The 23860-nt window shown below is 45.6% G+C and overlaps 1 protein-coding gene across 2 annotated transcripts; it reads left to right on the top strand.

Annotated features, from left to right (window-relative positions):
• The first annotated feature begins 1172 nt into the window (after window positions 1-1172).
• Window positions 1173-22632, top strand: zbtb7b (zinc finger and BTB domain containing 7B). 2 transcript variants are annotated; one of them, XM_088307896.1, is made up of 4 exons: window positions 1173-1565; window positions 3700-3778; window positions 16877-17949; window positions 18342-22632. In XM_088307896.1, the coding sequence occupies exons 3-4, from the start codon at window positions 16883-16885 to the stop codon at window positions 18904-18906; spliced, it is 1632 nt and encodes a 543-aa protein (XP_088164022.1). In that variant the 5' UTR covers window positions 1173-1565; window positions 3700-3778; window positions 16877-16882; the 3' UTR covers window positions 18907-22632. The 2 variants fall into 2 exon arrangements, with proteins under 2 accessions (XP_088164022.1, XP_088164021.1); XM_088307895.1 differs by lacking the exons at window positions 1173-1565; window positions 3700-3778 and adding an exon at window positions 10995-11125.
• The last annotated feature ends 1228 nt before the right edge of the window (window positions 22633-23860 follow it).

Raw genomic sequence — 23860 nt, 5'->3', positions numbered from 1 at the left:
CAGCACAAGCACAGAACAAGCAGAGATTTTGGGTAAAGGAGGCGGCGGAAAAAAGTGGGCCGGTAGAGCTCACCACTTCCTGCACCCTCACTTTGGAACCGACCAAGAAGGATGGAGAGACGAGGATTGAGACTTAGAAAGACAAGCAGAGATTCCCACTCAAGACCACATCAAACGGACTCTCAAGTGACTGCATTTAGCACAATGCTTCTGAATGCAACATTTACATACTTAGACGCATCTTCTCTTCGAGCAATCACTCGAGTCAGAACAGTCTTTTTAATCCATTGCTGTTTTTTACAACATATCCCAAAAGATTAAAGCTTGTCTCATCACCTACCGAGTGTGAGTTCAAGACGAAATTTAAATATTTTCGACATTAGTTAAAAAAAACAAAAATACAATCAGGAAAATTTCAAACGTTCATCAATGAAAAAACAAAACAAGAGATAACGTCTAAATGATCACATTTCAGGAGACCCCCCCTAACAAAAAAAAAACTGCTCTTAAATTTGTTTATCCATTACCATTGCATTGCCAAAGAGAGCGAGCCGTTTTTAACACTTTACATTGGTCAATAGCTGGAAAATATAACACCCACACTTGGTGAATGGTTATTAGTAGTGATTTGTTGGAAAAATATCAAATTAACCAAATTGCACTATCCCCCTTTTCTAACTTGCGAACACGGAGAATATGTAGAATTAAAAAAAAACTAAACAGGCAGGGTTTGGTGTGGTTTGTCTAATATTGTTTCCATATAAACACTTTTTTGTTTTGTACCCCTCCGAAAAGTCATTTGAATAACCATTATTTCAATTATTACTAAATAATTGTGATGAATATATATATTTTTTTCATAATTGAGCATTGTTAGTTTAACACGCTTCGTTTCTCAAATAGGTCACGTGATTCAAAATGGACGCCCAGCGAAGGGAAACCAATTTAGCATTAAACTGAAAAGCGGGACCGACTGGTACTTCGCATTTGACATACAAAGTTAAGTAAATTTCACCCGAAACATTCTGCTAAAACTTTTTTGTTGTTGTTTTCAGGTCATTTCACCTGATGCTGCAATCCCACCCACCTGCCTTCCCGCCGCCGCCGCCGCCGCCGCCGGCCTATCGGGCCTGCCGGTACTCAGTACCCCCCCTCCCCCTTTCTTGTGGCTGCCGCGGCGTCCTACCCACCTCCGCCGGCCCGCTCTCTCCGACGCCGCCGAAGCCAATCGGCGCCTAGCGGGGCGTTAAGTAGGCCAAGCCGCTTCCTGGTTCTCGGAAGGCGGAGCGGGAGGCGTTGGAGCGGGCTGGAGGAGGTCGTGTCACTGGCGAGGGGGTGGGGGCTTTGACCGGCGGCGTGGACCGGCGCGACATCGTGAGATCAAGTAGTGACACCAAGTGAAGGCTGTGGACTTCACCAGTGGATTTTATTCAAATATTTATTGATGAACTTAAAAAAAAGACGAGGAAGAAGCAGAAGCAGAAGCAGAAGCCGGCATTTCGAGTCGACGCGAACCAGGAAGTGAGCGGTGGGAGGCGACGAGTCACAGGACAGGTGACACACAGGTGAGCGCTAACATTTCAACGCGAACACCTTGCTTGTGTTTGCTTACATTGATGTGTTTCGAGTTTGGATACACACTAATGTCATGTCATGTAACGTAACGTATATGTCCGCGCCCGTTCCTCCTCCTCAAGCTACCGAACAGGGTCACGGGAGGACTCGCGAACCACGTCACGGGCCCATTTACTATTCCCCCTAGCGATCGTTTGTTCCGTTGCGTGATAGTTTGGAGCATAAATTTGTCAACCAGGTGTGCGATAGAGGGAGAGAAAGAGAGAGGTAAAGGGGTCGTTGAGTCCATTTGTGTGCTTGCTAATTATAGAAGACGTGGGCTGATATCCAAAACCTAACCTGCTCACACGCACGTCGCCTGCCTGCCGTTCACACGCACGCGCAGGGATTTAGCCACACTGTATGTCAGTTGCGTGGTCCCTCCACCATCATCCTCATCGCCATCCTCTTCATAGCAAGGGCGTACCCCACCCTGTGTTTTGTACACTGGTGCATGCTTGAAGGGGTGGGGAGACCTGGCATGCCAGTGGGCTTGTGTGTGTGTGTGTGTGTGTGTGTGTTCGCAGAGGTAGATGAGGCTGGCTCGCCCCTCTGACAGACCGGCCCAACTAGCTCGACTGGCTTGGGTTTGGTTTCCTCTGCAATGGGCGAACACACACACGCGCGACTTGTTTGGTTCAGTCGAGAGACGCCCATGCAGGTTCGATACCACCTCACTTGACTTCCTCGTGTCAGCTCAGGTCAAAGTATTACAAGTGGCTCTCTGATGCGATCCAGTGCGGTTGCACTCTGCTCTGACGCGCAAATCCTCACAACCTGAAGAGACTCAGGCAGGGCTCGTCCACATGGCGCTTGCGGGACCACCTGAGTAGGCTTTAATGTGTCGCACATAATTGAAGAGGTTGCAATGTGGTCGTGGATTTGTTGTTGGAATGTTAAAAGCTGAATTTTGTTTTACAGCGAGGGTTGCCAAGCGTTTTGAAAGTGACAGCGACTTCTTGGGTATTGATTCATACAAAAGGGCCACCACTGGTTTGATTCTTGCTTCTGAAATAACAAATGACCCCCAATTGCGATTAATATTTGATAAAGCTTATCTGTGTGAGTTCTTGCAATAATCCTAAAAAAAATATTCAACCTGACACGAAGCGGATAAGTTTGTATTTTCAATCGTTCCATCCATCCATCCGTCCGTCCATTTGCGGAGGGTCGCGGGCATGCTGGAGCCTATCCCAGCTGACGTCGGTTTCCGCCCTGAACTGGTTGACAGCCAATCGTAGGGCACACAAAGACAAACAACCCTTTGCGCTCGAAAAGTCAAAATACCAACCATTTCATTAGTTGAAAAGGGCTTTGTCAACTTTTTTCAGATCAAAGTAACACAATTCCTTCCCAGGAAAAAAACTCATCTTGTCTTGCCTTAACATGGACGTAGGCAGAAAGTATCATGTCATCTTTTAGTATTCTTCACGCTTGAAGCCTGCGTTTGAAAGAGTGCACAAATTCTTGGAAAGTCTGCCTTGCTTTTCTGTGCGTGATCATCATGGCCGCCGTTGCCATGACGGAAACGCCCATCAGATGCCGATGGCGGCCCGGCATAATTGGACATCTGCTTCGTCTCTGCTTCCCGTTGTCCCGGCGTGTCCTGCGTGCTCGCCTGCTTCCTTCCATGACGATACTTTCTCCTCATCATCATCATCATCATCTTCGTCATCATCCTACGAAGTCTGAATCAGCTTGCACTTTCGGCAATGTGGCCTTCATTTGTTCAAGCGCAACTCAATTACAAATAAGCTAAATATAAAAAGACAGCTTTGAAGGGCGTGCGTTGACCCAACTGATAATATCTCTTAAGATGTTACAGGATGTGGCTGGCTGCTTCTGTGAGAATCCCCCCCACCCCATCCACACACACACACACACACACACTTCTCCAATCCCTACATGATAAATTTGCGATGTATCATGTGAGACTGAGCGTCCTAATGTACTTGTGCACACTCAGCACATCCGTTGTTTGAAGTCGCAGCCTTCATTGGCTCCTCCAAGTTCCTTTTATGGGATTTAACAGAGCTCAATGTAATCATGAAAAATGCCCAAACGGAATTATGTTTCTTCCCTCAGGTTGTAAGACTTGAGCTGAGAGCGCCGAAGGGAGGCAGCCGGAAAAGGAGCCATTCTCGCCGCTGTTTATGGACTGCAGGTAGGAGTCATGCTCTTGTCAGGAACACACGCGGCTCATGATTATTACTCACGTCATTAATATGCTCGTTGCTTGACATTTTCATAAACTTGATTGTCAGTCCGCAACAACTAGACGCTCTTTTAATGTGTCAAGTACGCCTTTAAAGAAAACAACAGCACATTTCTGTGTAGATGTCAAAATTCTCCGACAGGTGTTTTCCGCATGTTCGGTACATCCCAAAATATTTTCCAAATGTCAAAAGCATGTTTTTTTTATGGATTGTCCATGAATTATTTTAAATATGAAATCATGTTTTTATTTTCATTATGAATATTGCTTAATTATAATTATTTTACACACCAATTTGACGTTGGCCTCCAAGTCGGCATGTCGGACCGGAAAATGACGTACGTTTTTTTTTTTTTTTTCATCAATGACTTCAATTAGTACTGAAATAACGATTAATAAGTCTGACTATTCAACTTTGTATTTATTCAACTACCAAAACTCAACTACTTCAAACTTCCACCATGACCTCATGGCCATTCATCCCGCATGTTGAACACTTTGTTCTTGAATAATCATCCGCGCATCGATGGTGTGACGTGTGAAAAAGCAAATGTTTCTTCGCCTTCCCTAAAGTTTTGCCGTCCGCACGTGCGACTGCAGCCGCGGAACTGGCGAGACTATGCCAAGTAGGCGGGGCTTCTGCCGGACGGGCGAGGCTGCCTGAAAAAAAACACGGCAGCCCTCTGAGATGGCCAAAGTGGCGAAGCGCTTGAATATTTCATAGGCAGCCTGGAAGTTAACTCCTGTGTGGTTTGAGGGCAGCCCACGCTCTCGGCTTTTAAAGACACTCCAGGAATTGAGCCAAGAACGCCACTTGTACTTTTATTGCGAGTATAATGCTCAAGTTTATTGATGCACAAAGTTTTATTGGCAGTAGAAAAGCTTTGCATTGAGCTAAAAGTGAATGTGACAACGTAAGTCAAGTTTGAGTCTTCTTGCTTGTGCACAGAAATGGATTCGAAGCCATTTACAGATCGGGGTGGGCCAACTAAAACCTGTTTTCTATTTCTGCATACTGTTTAATGGCTGAGAAATTTAGCTCAACAAATTTTCAAAGTGAATATGTTTTAGCGGAATTATTCACCAACAAATAATTGCGCTTTTTGAAATATAATCTTCTTTTGTCATATCACACTTTTTGGACTTCAACTTCTAATTTAGAATTTTCCATTTTTTGGGGGGGGCTATATGGCGGGATTTTGTAGTGATTATTTTTCCACACCGACAAATGTTTCTGCAGACTTGGGGCGCAATAAGCGTGAGCCAGGAGAAAAATGTGTAAAAGACGGCGAATGGAGAAAGTTTGGGATCATGTCGTATTGAAACAAAGATGATAAATGGGTGATCTATATCTTTGCTGCTGTAACACTTCAAATTTCCCCATTGTGGGACTAATAAAGGACATCTTTATCTTTATCTTTACACAACTGCACATGGCCTTTTAAAGCCACACACATTCAAAGTCACAGATACGACAGCGCAGGGTGTGAGGATGGCTTTGCTGTCCATATATTATTTGGTGAGGTTTTATTTTGAAGTTGGTCTTCTTACCGCGTTGGTGGCGTGATCTTTAGCTTTGTGCACGTAAATAAGCAAGTCCTCGAGGCAGAAAAAAAATTTTGAACGGCGGTACTCGAATTACTGGAGGACCCCGTTTCGGTCCTGTTCTCAACTCTTTGTGTTGAGCAGAGGAGTGCTTCCCGCAGGATTTGTGCCATCGCGTGGCTCAAACTCATCTTCACGCAGACGACGTCAAGTTGATTTGCTTTGGACAACAAACTCCATTTTGCCTCACTCGCCTCAAAACGTGATCGACTGACAATCACTTGCAAAATAATAATGGCTCCATTGGAATTAAACGCATGAAAATCTCCCACTGAGTGAAAGTCTTTGTGCGTTTGCGTGCGCTGGACTCCGTGGTGTAACAAATCATGTGATCATGCGTCTCCTGGCGTGTGACTACCATGTGTCCGTGGCGTCGTGAAGACGCGCTTTTGGATGGAGGGGGTCTAGCAACACACACTTGCATGCGCTCACGTCTCAAAACGAGTGCAATTGTTGATGTTGCGTAAGAGGAAGGCCAAGTCACAATAATTTGAACCAGTCATCTTTTCACATCAAAGTGAGCAAAGTGTGACGGGAGATGCACGCTCAACAGGTGCTGCGTGGGTGTGTGTGTGTGTGTGCGTGTGTGACGATTCGAGTCCACGGTGCTACAGTTGAGTCTTGCCCCCACTCGACGTGTGTCAATAGAGGAAGTTGTGCGTCTGCCATTTCCTCATTTTCAGTCACGAGGCCCGTCGACAGTCTCGGAGGCGACCGGCGCACTCCTGTGACTCCTCCGCGGCTCGTGATTCAACTCTTCGAGTAAGACAGCCGGCGCTTGTGAGCGGGCGCTTATCATAAGGACGCTCGCTTCAGGGAAAGTGAGAGGACAGAAAGAAGCGAGACACCCCCACAGTTGAAAGTGACCCCCACTTGATGTCACATGTCGAAGGGGAACTCCACCTCGCTGCGCTTGCTCCCCTTTCGGGGGAAGAAAAATCCCCATTAATTGCTTTTTGTGCCTTGTGGTTGTCGGCTGAGAAATGGCGCAACTACAATAAATGACACGGTCTGACTGCACATTGTCAGCGTGCTTCCTTCCCATATTGAGATTTGGTTGTCAAATATCGATTTGGAGATGTCACTGGATTTTGTCCTTCGTGCAGTGTCAACAACGTCTCGTCGACCAGTGAAAAGTCTTATTATTTATTTATTTTTCTGGGTTTAACTTTCCTCTCACTTCATTTGGTTTTGACAAGCAGCAAAGTGTCAAAACCAGGAATGGACATTGTAATCGGCAATTGGATTTGTTTCCGTTTTTTGTCAATTATGTCGAGCATTTTGACTGATCTTTCGAGGATCACTCAACAAAACTGGACTGATCGAGCACTTCAAGACAACCATCGCTGTAAAAAACGTCAGACGATAAAACAGATGAATAATGACAGTAAAAAGAAAAAAAAGTGATGAAAAATTGCACAATAATGTGATATTTTAGAGATAAAGAATATATATTTCTGTGAGTGTTGCGATATTATCTGTGTGCCAAACAGGACAAATGTAACGTTCAGCTGTCCGTTGCTTAATGGCTAACATTGATGCTAATTGTTAGCTTGTGTGCCTATGGAGTTTCGCATTGTATTTTAGCATCTAGCTAGCGGAGGCTATTTGGTTGCTTTCAACACACACGGTGTAAAAAATGAAAACTAATTGTTTAATGTTTAGTTTGGAAGCAGTCTTGTGCCAATTCACCACTTGAAGAAATAACAATAATCGCGTAATGTGCATTCTAAGTTCTTTATTTCTGGTCCCAACCGCCCCCCAGAGTCAGCCGGACGATAAGTTCCTCCTTCGGGGACACAATTGATGGATTGACAGGAAGCGCGTTCCTCTTGCCGAGCACATCGTCAGTGTGTGTCTGTGTGTGTGTGTGCATGCGTGTGTGTGTTTGTGTGTCTCCCGTCAGGAAGGTGTGACGTCACACTCACGTGGTACGATCCACTCCTCTGCTCGTCTTTTCTCGTATCGCGGCGAGCGATCGACCACCTTGAGCAAGTACAGGAAAAGGAAATTGATCGCCATCACTTTGCGTTGCAGTGTTCATTTTGTGTGTGTGTGTGCAACATATTCTTGTTCAATTAGTCAGCTGCAGCTGTTGAGCCCCTCCCAGTGATGTGGCAACCGGTTGTAACATTTCACAGCCACGTTTGCTTGATGATGTCTTTTCACTTTTTCACTTCAAACTCGGTCGTGCATCACAGCCGCCAGATCCTTTCCTGCCTTCAATTTGGTGTTCCGTCGTGAGCGTCGGCCGTTTTTTTCGTGGCGTCGCTCCCCAAAAAACTTTTTTTGTAGTTCAAAGCAAAACATTTTGCGCTTACTTAAGCTCAAGTCTCGCGCGATTTGCTGATTTCATGCGTGGCGATTGTTGGAGGCCTTCGAGGCATCTTTTTGGCCCCAAAACTCTTTTGGGGGGCAATCTTACATGTCAGATGAGAAGTTTTTGTAAGCTTGTCAAGTATCGTACGTCGCTTTAAATTGTGAATAGAATTCATTTCTACATGACAGTCATCCCGCTTTAAACAGGATGTTATTTTGGGTTTCAACTCATCAAATCAAAACCACGCACAGAGAAATGCACTTTTTGTCTTGCATGTCAACTGACGTCAGATGTCAAATTCGATTCGCCCACGCATCCTCAAAGAGCGCACGCACACACATTGGGGCCCACAATGTGCTGATTGGCGATGTTGACCGGGAAAACGATATTCTGAATGTTGTCATGTGCTGCCCGCGACATGTGCAAAGAAGCTGAGCCGCTTTTTGTTGGCGGCGGCTCTCGGCTCTCGGCTCTCGGCTCTCCCTTCTCCGTTTGCGTCGGCCTTCTTCTCTCTTTTGGCCTTGTAACGCAACTCTTCGCCGAGCGCTCTTGTTTCACGTCTCCTCCCCCGACACATTGTCGGAGGCCCCTATGACTCGATTTTCCTGTTTTAACCTTACGTCCCGTCACTTTTGTGCGCGTTATCTCCCCGAGCATCTCGACACCCGCTCCTCCTCCTCCTCCCTCCCCTCTAAACGCACTTTTCATGTGTGATTTCTAAGAACATCTTCATGCACGCTCTCCTTCATGCCGTTCTAAATCTCAGACGCTTCCTTTTTCCAACCTCTCTTCCTGTGCCTTCTTTTTTTGGCTTGCTTTTTGTTGTGGCGAGTGTGGCAGAAATCTCACACTCACAGCAATTGCAAAATCTGTATCAAAAATTGCTCCTCATCTGCAAATTTTGCCCTCCTTTCTTCTCTTGACATGACTGTCGAGTGACTTTAAGCTCCTGCTGCAGGATGCACGAAAAAGTCATTTTGCATCTTAATGAATAAAATTTCCGTGCGTTTCTCTAGCATCTGCAGTGAATTTGGAACACTTACAGGAGTTTTCTTTTTCTTAGTTGGTATTTAGAATATAGGAATGACAGATTACTTTTTTTTATTTGATGTTGTACTAAATCCATTTTAGGGGTTCTAAATTATTTAGACATTGATAAAAGTAAAGTAAGATGAAAATCTCCAAAATATCTAGAAAATGTAGTCAATGATTACTTGAGCAAATTCAGACTTTTCCAGGAGTTCGCTTCACTCACTGGATCTTCTGTTTTGTTTTCAGTTAGTGGATAAAAAAATAAAAAGTGCTCTATTGGGTTGAGATCGATTCACCGACTGAAACAATGAAAAATATAACATTTCTATGCTTTGAAAAAAAATAAAAGCAAACAACTGTGAAATCAGTAATGGTAAATGCGTTACAGTTTACAAGTTGAATCTGGCAATTATTGTTTGATTAATCGACAAATTGGATTAAAAACATTGTTTTGTTCAATTTCTGGCCGTCTTTCCCGAAAAGGAAAAGGCCCAAACCTAAATTGATGATGATTCAGTTACTCCACGTAAAAAAAAAACAAAAAAAAAAAAAACAACCCCCCCCCCCCCCAAAAAATAAATTGCCAAAATGTTGTCTTCATTGTTATCCAAAGTCAAAGCAGATGTTTGCAAAGGTCTCATTTTGATTGAAAACAAAGATAATCTCTCGGCTCGCTACTACGCAAAAGGGAAAATATTTTCTGTTGAATTTCAGAGAATCGGGACAATTTATCCTTGTTTCCACTCGCGGTATCTCCTCTTTACTCTTCTCGACAAAAGCCGGCCGCTGTAAGATGAGGTCGCGCAATTGGTGGAGAGCAGAAATGAAGCTTTTGAAGCTCATCGAAGTCGCTAAATCGGTAGTTGTGAACTTGACACCTTCGGCTCTGCATTTTCCTTTTTTTGCAGAGTCATGACTCACTTTGAAAGACGTTAGGAACGAAAAAGAACACGTTTTATTTCCCAAAGGTGCTCAAAAGGAAGGCGGCGTGGTGGGCAACTTGTCCGCAAGATTGCCTCACAGTTCAGAGGTCGTGGAGTCGATCCCGCCTCCGGCCTCCCTAATTGGATTTTGCATGTTCACCCCGTGCCTGCGCGGGTTTGCTCCGAGTTTCCTCCCACATTCCGAAAGTATGCATGTTAGGTTGAGGACATGCGTACACGCCACATGTGTCCGGGATTGGACACTCAAGTTTGTCCGCAGGTGTGATTGTGAGCGCAAGTGGTTGTTCGTCTTGCGGTTGCCTGGCAACCCCGACTACTGCTTGAAGACAGCTGGTGTCGGCGACGGCACGCCTGCGACCCGAAGTGGATCGGAAAATGGATGGATGGATGTTTAAAAGGAGTTTGATCATATCACTCGTCAGAAGCTGAGCTGCACTTTATTTGTCTACGGAGTAAACGAGTGGCAGGCACGTACACTTGCTGTCGCGTCCCAACTTATCTTACAACTTCCTGCACCTTTGTACTGCAGCAAAAAAAAATAAATCAAGATAAGAATACATGATGTCATTTTCTATTTTATTAGCTGCCCACAAGTTCCCGATTCTTCCTTGATTCATTGTTGCACCTCCAGTCGGACCCGATTGAACATTTGACCTCTCTGCATGTCCTTGCACAATTGTGTCATTTGCTTATGACGATGCATTCATCATTAGTGTAACACAAAAAGCTAGTGGCCGTCAGTCTCAAGTGGGCGGGGACGAGAGTCAGTGTGTGTGTGTGTTTGTGTGCGTGTGTGTGGAAATGGTGGTGGTGGGATGGCGGCATGAGGCATGCCAGTGAAATAAATAATGTAATGTGTTCTTCGAACTGAGACCACAGTGTGCTGCACACGCACACACACACACACATTTGTGCAAACCTTAATGCTGCCGTTCTGTTAAGGTTAGACAGAAGAGAGCAGGGTGGACACATTTGGCAGTAACGGTGACATTTTTTTATTTATTTATTTTTTTTTTTTATGATGATGTCTCAGGGCGGAGTCTTGACACAAATGAGCTCTTGAGACGTTCATGGCTGCGTCTGTACGAATTCCTCCTGGCGGGATGCAAATGTTCCAAGTGGCGAGCACAGGAGGAAGTTGAACTTTTCTTGAGCGTTGAAATGCGGGCCGCTGAAAAGAGGTTGTTGCAAGTCAAGTGCGCGTGCGTGTTTGTTGCCTCTCATCCTGTCATCCCCTCCGCACTTGCTCCCTCCTCCCCTCCTCTTTCCTCCGAGGTGTCCCACTAAATCACTCCTCTCACTACCTCCCAAAGCAGTCAAGGGCGAAGAGGGTGTTTGGCTCTTGGACGCGGGAGACGAGCCATGAGAGGAGGACGAGTGTGTGGAGGACAAACGGTACGAGCTTCGTCTTTGCGTCCGCTTGTTACGTGGCCGTTGCTGAAAGCAGCTGTGAGCTGTCAGGCGTGTTTTTGCGTTGGACAGTGCGGGCAATTCCTTCTTGATTGGGAGTCTCAACTATTTCATCTCATACTTGGGCTGCGTTGTGTTGTTTTGGTTTTTTTCTTCTTTTTTTAAAAATTATGTTCACTTTGACCCAGAATGTCAACAATAACGTTAGAACTTTAATAGCTTTCAATAGAGCACATGCTTTGTTGAAAGCAAAATAAAAATATGATTTCGGCGTTTGTCAGCAGGCCACTTCCTCGTCTTCGGTAGATTGTTGCATTTTTTTTTTTTTGTTCCGTATGAAATTGTTAGTGATGACATAATGTATATATTCTTTAAATCTCATCTTGGAGCAACTTTTCACTCTGATTTAAACGGCAAAAAGATCAAATAACCCCCCCCTCGGCCCCCCCCAAAAAAATAAAAATAAAAAGCGAGAAAATTCATAGTCTTTAAGTTTGTATAATGATTATGTTAGCAGACCGGATCGTGTTTTTTTTGGGAGGAGAATTGATTGCAATGTGACTCAATTCTGAAAATGGGAATAATTAATTTTAATCATTTAAAAAAAAATCAGTTGGCAGGTTACTTTCTGCTTCAAAGCTCGCGTTGCATGTTAGCACGTCACTTCCTGGTTTACGGACCATTTTCCGATCCTTTGTGAGTTGAGTTGCATTCGAAAAACACCAACTTGTCGAGTGGCATTTGCTTGACAATCGAGACAAATGATTATTTTTTAAATAGATGCCGCCGTACTTTAGCATTTTGCGCCACGCAAGAACAGATCCGACGTGACTCGAGCCACCAAAATGAATCCCTCCTATTTGGTGGAAGCCATTTCATGTTATCATTTTCGAGGCAATCTGTTATGAACCTCTTGCGTAATCTTGACGAATAAAAGTAGTAATAAGCGATATTGTGCCACTTGTTTAGAAAGCTGTTCTCACATGAAAACAAAAAAAAAAAAAAAAACCTCCACACACACACACATTGGAAAACATGTGACATCAGTCTTCATAACAGCATTTCTCCCTCTCGGCCGCACTTTTCTCTGGATAGCATAAAGTCACTTTTTCCCCACTCACGCTGGAGTTTGATATAATTGAGGTGGACTGGCAAAACTTACTTAAGTTGAATGGAAAACAAGAGCCATTAGAATAACACTTGTAGTTCCACATGCAGACACTGTGTGTGCGTGTGTGTGTGTGGGGGTGTTCGCGCACACATTTCTGGATGCATATACAGACGCTGTGACCGTTTTCTTTTTGTTTTTTTTCTTCTTTAAATGCAGAAGTCATGTGCATGTTGGCTCACTTTCCTGGCAGTTCTGCTGCTCGTGGACACCCATTAGGTTTTCATCGGAAAATACATCTTCTGTTGAGTTTGCGTGGCGACCAAAAGGACAATTGTGAAATGGTCCGCGGTTGCTCCGTGTGGCCTGGAAGCAACAAAACGACTCCTTTTCGTTTGCATCCTGAAATCAGGCAACGAGGAAGCTTCGCTCACCCGCATGTTGCGTTGTCCTGAAAGAATCTCGTATTCCGTAGTTTGGAAAAGCAGCACAAGTCGTCTGTGTTTTTTTTCCTTTTTTTTTTTTTAGACGCCGCGTATGTTTGGTGGAGAATGAAATAAAAGAGCGCAGCTCAAGTCAAACATCATTGAAGTGCGCCGGCCCAAAGCTCAATTAACATGAATAAACCGGTTGGGGTAATGATGAAGACTCCGAGGTGCGTAGTGACATTTTAAAGCGTTGTGTGTTTTATCGCCTTATGGTGTCAATATTTGCAACCTAAAGCACGCCGATTGATTATGACAAAATAGTTGTTCCGGAACGCGCGAGCAAACCGTGATGCTTCTTGATGTATTTTTGCTGGTCCGGGACAGGAAATGTCACGCGGGCTCCTCCGAAAACCCCCTCGTCGTGCCGTACTTGAATTCGCCTGAAATTTCACCTTTTCATTGACGTATATTCCAAAAAAATCAAAGGAGAAGAAAACATTTGTCATTTCTGCAGGTCGTGACGGTAATTGTTGTCACTTTTCTGAACGTGGTTATGTCGCCTGGAAGCATTTCAACAACATATGTTCCGACGCCGCTTTTCTTAACGGTTGGCAATGTCAGAAATAATTATTTGAAAATATTTTTGACTTTATTATCGCACGTGTGGCATTGTGACGCAAGTTTATAGCTTCCACACACACTTGAGCTCACAATGTCGTTCAACCCACAACAAAACTTCAACAGAATTCATCATTCAGGCGTTCATTCATGGAAGTTTAGGTTTTTAACAATTGGATTAAGAAAAGCAAAAAGTATTGAAGACTTTTGGAATGCACACACACACAATGACTTTCAACATCGACATTATTTGTGATTCAACTCCATAGATTATTTCATGGAAATAGAAATTTAGTCAACGTCTGTCAAGCACATGAAAAGCGTTTGAGTGAAACGTTTGCTCTCTGTCGGCTCTTTTGTGCTTTTGGGAGGAAGCCAGCCATCTCTTTCCATGTTTGAAGTCTTCTATCAAAATGTTTGCCTTTTGGCGTCAGATGACACAGATTTTAGGATTTTAGTGCTTCGACTTTTTTAAGCCACTTTTTGGATCGCCGAGCAATCAAGTGTCGCTATTTCGTTGGAGTTTTGTTTCCTGACTAACCTGTTGAGCTCTAATTGATTATTGATTCGACTGCACATCCTCGCGTCCGCCAAGACCGTACACGGTTCCGAATACGTTGGTGAGCGGCTGACATTTATCGGAATACGATTGGATGTTTTGGAGGCGGCCGTCGATGTAACTGGGGGAGGGGTGTCTCACTCACTTTTGAGGTCGGCAGGAAAACGTGCGAGTGAACGTGCGCGCCCAACAGGGTGAACGCTTGAACATGAAAGCGCTTCGAAAGCGAGGGCAACGTCTGAAATTCGGAACGAGTGCTTTGAAAGCAGAGCGCAAAAAGATGGATGGCATGAGACGCTTACCGCCTTTGCCCTTAAGCGCGGGAAAGGTAGGATTTTATGTCATAGTTTCTTTTTCTTCAAAATGGTCTTGCCACTTGTGACGCAGCAAAATATTATGGGTAGCGAAATTTCAGAAAGGTAAATTTCACAAATGAGGTTTACGTTTTTGCCGGTTCAGTGTACTGCATCTTTTTTTTAGGTAAGAGGGAGGATGGACCCAGTTTTCAATTGCTTGATTCAACAAAAATCCCCAAAACGCAAGTGCATTCTTAGACGAACACCCGCTAACCTCAACTGACACACGGTGGCCAACTCCAATTTAATAGCCGGCCGAGGCTCATTTGCACGTCACTCCACACGCCAGGCCCACCTTGGAAAGGCACACAAACGTTCAACATCACAGATACTACAGTGGACAAAGTAAAAGGATGGTGACCACTCGTGGACAAAAATAATACCTGGACTTCAAACGTCAAATTGGCCAAATTGGGTTAGTTTTGGACTCAACGGTTTATAGTGTGCAGTAGTTGTTGTAGTCATAACGTAAAAAAAAAGCAAAAAAAGTGAGTGTACATTTTCGTGTGGCAATGCATGAGTTGCCAGTTGAAGTCCAAATATCTCAAGAATCAAGAAAAACCATTTGGCTTTATCCACGCACTTTTTTTTTGTCTCGCTTGAAATGAGCCCGTTTGAGGTAGCGACCCCGTCTCGTGACTGTGGACTGCCGGCCAATGGCCAGTATGGGTCTTGTTACCATGGTGACCTGGGGCTGAGTTCAAGGCGGCTGCACTCAAATCTGCTAACATTAAAAATAGCGCCGAACAAAACGTATGTCCGTCTTGTGTTGTGTTGCCCTTCAAGGTGTCTCGCACACGCAAACGGGCCGACGAGCTGCTCTTGACTCACAATGTGGATGGTGCCACTGCGTGTGGGAGCTCGCCATTGATTTGCCAAACTCTTGTCAAACGTTTAATTGGCTTGACTTCTTTTCGATTGGGTGGAGTTCACCTTTGTCACTTTTAAATAGATTGCAGTTAAGATTGTCACATAACAGGTTAAATGTAACAATGGTGGGTGGGGGCAAAGGGGACAGGGTGTGTCTGTGGGGCATGGAGGGATGGGGGTTTGGCTGGGACCACAGGCTGGCATACAATGTGTGCGTGCTTATGTTTACGTGCGTGTACGCTGGGTGTGTTTTGGAGCAGGTTCGTCTGGTGGCTGTAGCGTGGTTGCGCAGGGCGTCGTGGGAACGATCTTCTTGGATGGCCAGGGGGGGCTGCTCGTTGCTAAGGGAGGGAGACAACAAGCGGAGGGCTGCTGCTGCTGGCTGCGGGTGTGTGCCGCTTGGGTTGTTTGTGGAAAATCAGGTCCGCTCAGGTTGAGTCGCTAGCAAGTTGACGGGGTGAGGTGGGTCGAGGGACTCGGGTCTCAAATTGGAGTCCGATACGAAACGGCGGCACGTTGAACTGCGCCCGTCTGCATCACAGTTCTCATTTTTCAGGGTCAGATGTTGGCTGCAGGACTTCTTGTTTCTTGTGTCGAGTTTGTTCTGGTGTACTGGCTTAAAAATAAAGTGGAGGCCACTGTAACTTTTGTGGATATTTAATTTGAGTGATTCTTTTACTCACCACCAGAGGGCACCCGTTTCCTGCGAGCGGTACTCATACCGTACTTGGAAAAGTCGCTGCTTCATCGTACTGAGCAGAGTGACGTGTTCAGTATTTTTCCAATTTTAATTTATCAAAAAAACACACCCAAACAAAAATGCAATTCGGTTCGATTGTATTGATGGAGCCAATACGCAACACAAAGCATGTCAGAAGCACGCTCCACACACGGTTGGTTTCATCGCCAACGTCCAATAAAAATAGTTAAATAAGATTGTGAATGAAGTCAATAGCGCCACCGACAGGACACAGTTGTGAGTGCACGCCTGCCTTGGTTAGGTTGCACTTTTTCATCTTCCTCATTCTCTCGCACACTCTCCACTTCTACTTCCTCCTGCAACTCTGCTTCTTGCTTTCTGTCTTTCTTTTTCTTGTCCGCGTGTGCCTCGCTGCTTCGTCTTGTCAGGTATTTTAATCAAACGGCTAATGCTATCAGGGGAATTAACCTAGTGCCCTGTGGTTCCGCCTCATCTCCGTTGCATAATCCCATGTCTGTTCCGCCTCCTCACAAACAATTTTCAGCCCTCCCGTCCACGCCATTGTGTCGCCCTCGCCTGTGATCACATTTCCGGTGAGGCGCACATCAACAAGTAACTTGGACAGATTCACACCGTCTCTCACAGGAAAACTTGTGAGGGATGTTTCACACAATGAGGGCACAAAGTCCAAAAATGAAACACTGTGTTGCGCAAGTATTTATGGGTCAAAATTCAAAACAAAAAGTCAAAATATCCCCAAAACCTGATGTGCAAGGAATTTTTTTTTTTAAATAGTGTCTTCACAAACGTGTCTAAGCACATATAAAGCCATCTCTGATTCAGATTTGCTGTTGACCGGTGGAATGTAAAGTGAATGAAGTCATTCCAAACTCATTATAAGCTCTGAAATAACGCTCACACCACTGTCATATATTTTTAAAGCGAAGGTAAGCGCTCTAAAATGCAACTAAAGAACGTCACGTTCTCATCCCTGATAAATTGACGAGCTGGAACAGGAAATTGTTTGCAAAGCAACACTGTCACCCAGTGGTGAGTCATGAGTATTGCAGGACTGAAAGCGTTTTTGTGTCTCCCAGGTGGTGATGTCTTCAGGTGAGGACGGTCTGATTGGGATCCCCTTCCCGGAGCACAGCAACGAGCTTCTGTCCCACCTCAATGACCAGAGGCGCTCGGGGCTCCTGTGCGACCTCACGCTGACCTCTCGAGGGGCACGCTACCCGACCCACCGCGCCGTCATGGCCGCCGTCAGTCTCTACTTCCGCCGGCTCTTTGGGGCAGAGGAAGGCGGCTGCGGCGAGGGCGGCGGGGGTTTCAGCGTTTGCCAGCTGGACTGCGTGGCGCCCGACGCCCTGGACGCCCTGCTGGAGTTCGCCTACACGGCCACCCTGACCATCCCCTGCTCCGGGATGAGGGACGTGCTGCGCGGGGCTCAGCTTTTGGGCATCCAGTGCGTGGCGGACGCCTGCAGGGACATCCTGGGGGAGAAGGCGGAGCCCGACAAGGAGGTGGAGGAGGAGGAGCAGCGGGAGCAGCTCGCGGCCGCTGTTCGGCGGCCGGCGGCAGAGCATGGATCCCGAAGAAAAACGGACAGGAAGAAAGTAAAAAAAGTGGGGGCGCATCACACCGACTCGTTGTTGAACCCGCCGCCCGCGTCTCCCGTCTCGTACCCTTCACCTCTGTCTGAGAGCATGCGTTCGCTGCCCCCCGCCCAACCCCACAGCCCGGAACCCGAGGCGCTCCTCTTCAGATGGAGGCAGAACGGCGGCGCCGGGGCGGTCCGAGTACCAGAGAGGGGGCCCACGTTAAACGGAGGCCACCTTCATTGGATGCACCAACGGCCCTCACCTCCGGCCGCGCCCACCGAGGACAAACTGTCCGAGGAGGACGACATGGAGGGCTTTGGCAACGAGGGTACGCTGATGGAAAGCACCTCCACCGCCTCCTCCGTGACCGAGCGGGGGGAAGGCGTCGCGGCGGCCTCTGCAACGTCCGAGGTCGGGGTCGGCAGGAAGAGGAAGTCGCAAATGCCTCAGCAGTGTCCCGTCTGTCAGAAGATCATCCACGGAGCCGGAAAACTGCCTCGACACATGAGGACGCACACGGGAGAGAAACCCTTCCAATGCTCCGCCTGCGGGGTTCGCTTCACCAGGTACGCAAAGCTCCACAATGAGTTCCTGTAAAATTTGAAATGAAACAAAAAAATCAATCTCTAAGGTACTCTATCAAAACATACATTAACATACATAAATTAAATAGAATTAAAAAGCTTTAGTCACACTACGTATCAATTGAATGGCCATTTTGCCGCTACCCACCTTGGCCACCTGGGGGCAGTATAGAAGAGACAAACACACAACTCGTTTTAGCCCCTCGCACAGCACAAATAGAAAAATGCTAAATATCCATATGCGTGCCAGTTTAGTGAAATTAGAAAATTGGTTGGGAATCGTTGAATTTGAGCTTTCAAACCCGCCCCAAGGTGTTGCACTTTTGTTGCAACCTGTGCCACGTTCTCACCAGCGGCTGTGTTTCTGCACGTAGGAATGACAAGTTGAAGATCCACATGCGGAAGCACACGGGCGAGCGGCCCTACTCGTGTCCGCACTGCCCCGCCCGCTTCCTGCACTCGTACGACCTGAAGAACCACTTGTCCCTGCACAGCGGCGCGCGGCCCTTCGAGTGCCTGCTCTGCCACAAGGCCTTCGCCCGCGAGGACCACCTCCAGCGCCACCGCAAGGGACACAGCTGCCTGGAGCTGCGCACGCGCTGGCCCAGACGAGGGCCCGACGACCACCAGGACGCGGACGCGGACGCGGACGCCGCCGAGCGTCTCCGGCTGCCGCGCTCCCACGCCTCGGCTTTCCCGCGGCCCACCATGCTGGAAGGCGGGATGTTCCAAGCGGACGTCGACAGGGAGCGCTCGCTCGCCCTGCAGGCTCTGGCGCAACTCAGCCCGCACCGCTTCGCCAACTACCACGGCCTCCTCCTGCGAGCGGGCCGGGAAGGCGAGCCCAAAGATCCCGGACGAGGAGTCGACTCGCCGTGTCAAATCTGGCCACTGGAAGCCGGAGACAAGATTGATAAGGAGGACGACGACGACAACTAGTGAATGTTTGCGTGACTGCGTGCGTGGTATGACATCCACGTTAAAAAATATATATATAATAATAATAATAATGATCATAATAATCTCTCTCAGGTGGCTGGACGTGCTGCTCCATGTGGGGAGCGCTTAGAAAAAAACCAACAAAAAAACGTGAAACGGGTTTTCTGAGTCGTTTTCAAAATTTGTTTGTCCACTGACTCTTAGCTTTTGATTTTGTTTCTCCTTCTTTTACGTTTTTCTTTGGTGCTTTAAAGGGGAACTCACGACAAACGTTTTCTCTTTGGAGTAACATGTCCCCCAACTGGTCTAACGACTGAGGACGAAGATTCATAAAGAAGTTTACAAACCAATTTCAACAATCTCAGGACGCGAGCCGAGGGCACTGTGATGTCATTTTCAGTCAACAGCCGAGGGCGCCGAAGACCAACATGGATTCATTTGCTTCATTTTCACTCTCTCGAAGCAATTTTGAACGCAATACGTTGTTTGGACTAGTGAGCACATATTATTTCGACGAAAATATTTGCCTTGAGTTCCTGTTTAAGCTTCCTTTTAAACGTTTGCGTTAGTATTTGCTTTTACTGGGGTACTTTTCACTTTGCAAACCGAATTTTGAAGCTGCAAAATGGAGCAAAGATGAATATTATAGTTTTGAAAGTGTTTGTATTGTGGGTACAACATTGTGGCACAACTCCATCCGTTGTGGTAAAAGTGCAGCCAAGGCCTGTCGGTCTTTGCTTAGATTTTTTTTTGTTTTTTTTTTGCTAGAACCAAAGATGTAGTTATTTGATAACTTAAAAAAACTAAGAAAAAAATGAAGTGTAGCCAATGCTGGGTTCAAAGAATTCTTTCAAGCTTCCTTCTAACAATTTTGCTTCCATATTTGCAATTTTGATTGACCAAAAAAGACCAAGTCTTGGTCATTGCCGACCCGACCCGACTGGACTCCCATCCTTCAAAGAATGTTGACTTCAGCCTTCAAACGCACACACTTGGCTTCCTTAGGGACAAAAAAGGTGAAGGGGATGAACAAGAGCATTTAGCCTTTTCTGTATTTATTTATTTATTGTGTTTATTTATTTTTCTGCTTTTTTTTGTGAGATCAAATCCAGTCTTGCGTCCATCGGTGCGTTCGTCATCGCTTCTCTGCGCTCCTCCAATGCATTCCTTGCACATGTGAAATCTGACAGGTACGGCACCCAAAAAAAACAAAAAAACATTGCAAGCTCTTATAACGACGGGTGGGCAACCTGTGGAACGTGGGCCCACCGCAGCCTCTCATTTTGGCCTGCCAGTCCCAAAAAAAAGTCACAAATGCTTTATTGACGTGCGTCTTTGTCCTTCGAAAGAGATTGCCCCGCCCCCTTTTTTTCAATCCTTCTGTAGCAGGAAGGCCAAATGAGTGGAACAACGACTTTCAAATTTACGGCCTCACGCTCTGAAAAGTGGCGCCAATTTCGAACTTTTCAACGTGCCCCGATTGCCCATTAAACAATGAGATTTTGATTTATTTTCTCTAATCAGTTCCACTTCCACAGTGGGTGGAGCATCCTCTTGGAAAAAAATATTTTTGCGCCTCATATCTCTGTAAAGTGAAAAGAAAAACATTAACCACACAGTAGTAAACAAACCTGACAAATTTAATTGAGAAGAAAATTGCAAAGTTTAACAAATGAGGCACAAAATGGTGAAAAAAAAAGCCCTTCTCTCAGCTCTCAAATGGTGCAGGCGTGTCGGCTGAACGTGCTGAAAACGCGAATCCCACGAAACTGACAAGTGTCAATCAGACATATTTGTACGTCGTGCATTTATCTGATGTTCCTCCAAAGCTTCTTGTTTCACGCCTCCATTGGCTGGAAAATGTCGCCGAGGGTCATGGCGGGGTTTTCCCCAGCGCAACCAGAGGCTGTAGCTTGCAGCTAGCGGGTGAGCTAACAGGCTCGTGGACCTGCGGCGGGCTCGTCTAATGCGTCATCGCCTCGCTTTGGGTGTGCCTCAGCAGAACCGAGACACTTCAGGGAAACGGAACGTTTATTAAACACGGCAGAAGCACGCGTCATTCAGTCTGCGGCTCCCACGCGACAAACACGAGCGCATGCGTCGTGCTAGCTTTGACGTATTACGGTAGCCCAAATAACTCAAATTATATAACGATCGGCAATTGAAGGAATGCCACGAGCTGGTCTGTAATTGTGGCATCCGGCGAGGATTGCATTTTTGGGGTGTGGGCATAGCTCGCTAGCTAACTGTACGCGCTCGTGCTAGCAACGGGGCGAACTAACGAGCAATTGCGCCGGATGTAGCGTCGAGATATCTCAGCTTGTCAACTCCTCGCACACGATAAGGAATGTATGAGTGTGAGTCGCGTTACACCGAATGTGTGTGTTCAAATGTCGGTTGCTTATTTGTTTCCCGTTTTTTATTCGCGTTAAGCTAACAGACTAAACGCTAAACTATGTGCTTGTTTTAAATACACATCTAATTCTAGTTTTAGCTTCAGTTTCAGATTCAAGTTTGACTGCGAGCGGCAATAGATGTCTAAAAGCCTCGTTTTTGAAGAGTTGTTCATTGTTGCCAAAGTGCTGCTGGTTGTGAGTTTCACTTTTCACATCGTTTGTATCTCAAGTTTCAGCTTGCAAGTCAAAGTTAAAAAAAAAAAAATCAGCCGAATTGTAGCTTGGCAAAACTCGTGAGTGGGGTCACTTGAATCTCGAGGCGCCGCTGCAGTCCGAATTTCCCTCAATAGTAGACTGGACTCGGTTAGACGCCGTGTGGCTCGCCTGCTTGTGCCTCACTGAAAATAATCGCCTCCGAGCTCCAACTCAGGAAAATCCACAATTTGTGTTCCGCACAAACCAAAAGAGCAGCACCTACCGAGGCATGTTGCATAACTTTGAGAGTCGTGAGACATTACGAGGAACTCTTACATTTATTTGTCCAAAATCAGACGCATCGACTACTTGTAATGAAGTTGTCCGCCATGTTTTGGATTGACTTTGTCGCCGAAGTTGTGATTTCCAACTTTGCGGCACTCTTGAACGCAGCACTAGTTGGGACCTCCTGTCGTGCAAATTTGAAGACGCGTTGCGCTAATCTGAGCGGTGTACTCGACAACTAAGTCACATGGGACCATTCAAGACTTTTTCTTTTGGTTTTGTTTGATTGCATTTTTTATTGTTGTTGTTTAGCACAGACTTGTGTTGTAAGAGACGGAACAGGATGAATTTGCCTTTGTTTTTGTGATGCTGCACTTCTTCTCAGGAACTCTTGAGCAATGCACTAAGTGGTTATCGCGCCTAAATGACGGGCGGCGGAACAAGACGCTCACTTTTGCAAACACCAGGCCGCTATTTTGAAAACAATATCATGGACTCGTGAACGGTTCATATTTGGAGCTGGTTTAAAAAAGGCATTTAGGTGAACTTTGGGTCTTAATGGAGAGCGTGAGCGCTCTCAATCCGAGTGAGTGAGTGAGTGAATGAATGAATGAGTGAGTGTGACTCAATGCCAGCTGTGAAGTGTACCTCTCTATAAAAAGTTTTAGTGGCTTGGGTGAAGGGAGGCGGGTCCGAGACCACCTCGCCATCAGGGATATGTTTGATTTTTGTCCTTGGGTTTTCTTCTTGACCTTGACCTTTCACTTACTGTCTCGTCCTTTTATTTCCTTTCAAATCATGTCAAGAAACACAAATGAAAAAAAATTAATAAAAAAATGTCTCCGCTTGCTTTTTGCTGTCTTTCTCTGAGTGTGATTCTCAAAGTGTGCTACAAATACCAGCCGGCTCCCTCCCTGAAATCTATTATCTTTTTTACAGTAGATACCAAAAGAATAAGAGAACAGCGATAATCTCGAAAGCCAAAGAATGAAAATGTGTCTTTAAACGAGTTTTAAAAGTGGTCAGAGAGGGGCGTCCTGCCTCTGGTAGGCAGCTAATCTACTCTTATTCAGACTTCCTGGTTATAGTCTGTTATTATCTTTAACTTTACTCATTTGGTTCTGTAAAAGTATGCTGACGCCTTTAAGAGCGAGGTAGAGTCAGTCACGTGATTACAAATCCCGGAAGTAGTGCGGTCGCGCGCACTTTGCCTGGTTTCTTTACGCCAGTTTTGTGGATCATTACAAACGACTTGCTACATCTTGAGCAGCCGTGGCGTCGTCGGTATGTCTTCTTTTCTTTTAAGTTTAGCACTTTCATTATATCTTATTTTGGTCGTGAGACGTGTGTGCTATAAGACGTCAGTCGATCACTTTAAGTGCGTGATTGGCGTCTAATCTCGTTGCACACTTGAGTACAATGACAATAAAGGGATTTCTAATTCTAATTCTAAAGTGTCTCGCAGTTTGGTTGCTCGCCCGCCTTTCATTTGTTGTTCAACGGTGTGTCAAGTTCAAGGAGGTTTATCGTTAACAATAAATATGCACTCATTTGAAACACAGTCATTTAGACTGTTAAAATCAGTTTATTTTCACATTTGATAAGAAATGCTGTAATTGTCTGGTAATTAAGTTATCCATCAATTGTTTCATATTGCTGATTACACAATGTGTTTTTGTGGTTGTCAGTTTCACCCTTTCAATTGTCAATAAAACTGGAGTTAACTGGTCAAACTGGTGTCCAGAGTCTTGATGAGCGGAAGGCGTTGATCTTACTGCCTTCGTGTTCAGGGAACTTTAGGAAGGCACAATAGGGGGCTTGAAGCAAAACAAGTGCAAATAATACCAGTTTTTTAAATTCTTCTGCATATAAATTTTTTTCATCTTATATTGTACTGCAATGTTGTGGAAGAGCCCATCTGGGCCATGGAGTTGACAATTAGCATAAACTATAACTTCTCTGTTGGACTGCATTGTCCCTGTCAAATAGAGATTAATAAGAATAATAAAACTTCATATTTTAGTGATCTGGGTTGGGATGTGCTTCACACAAGCCAAAAGCACAACACCTAAAAGCAT

The sequence above is a fragment of the Idiotropiscis lumnitzeri genome, chromosome 10 (genome assembly GCF_059441095.1).
Source record: "Idiotropiscis lumnitzeri isolate Australia: NSW breed Sydney's pygmy pipehorse chromosome 10, RoL_Ilum_1.0, whole genome shotgun sequence".
Lineage (NCBI taxonomy): Eukaryota > Metazoa > Chordata > Actinopteri > Syngnathiformes > Syngnathidae > Idiotropiscis > Idiotropiscis lumnitzeri.
This window is presented reverse-complemented; position numbering and strand designations above follow the sequence as displayed.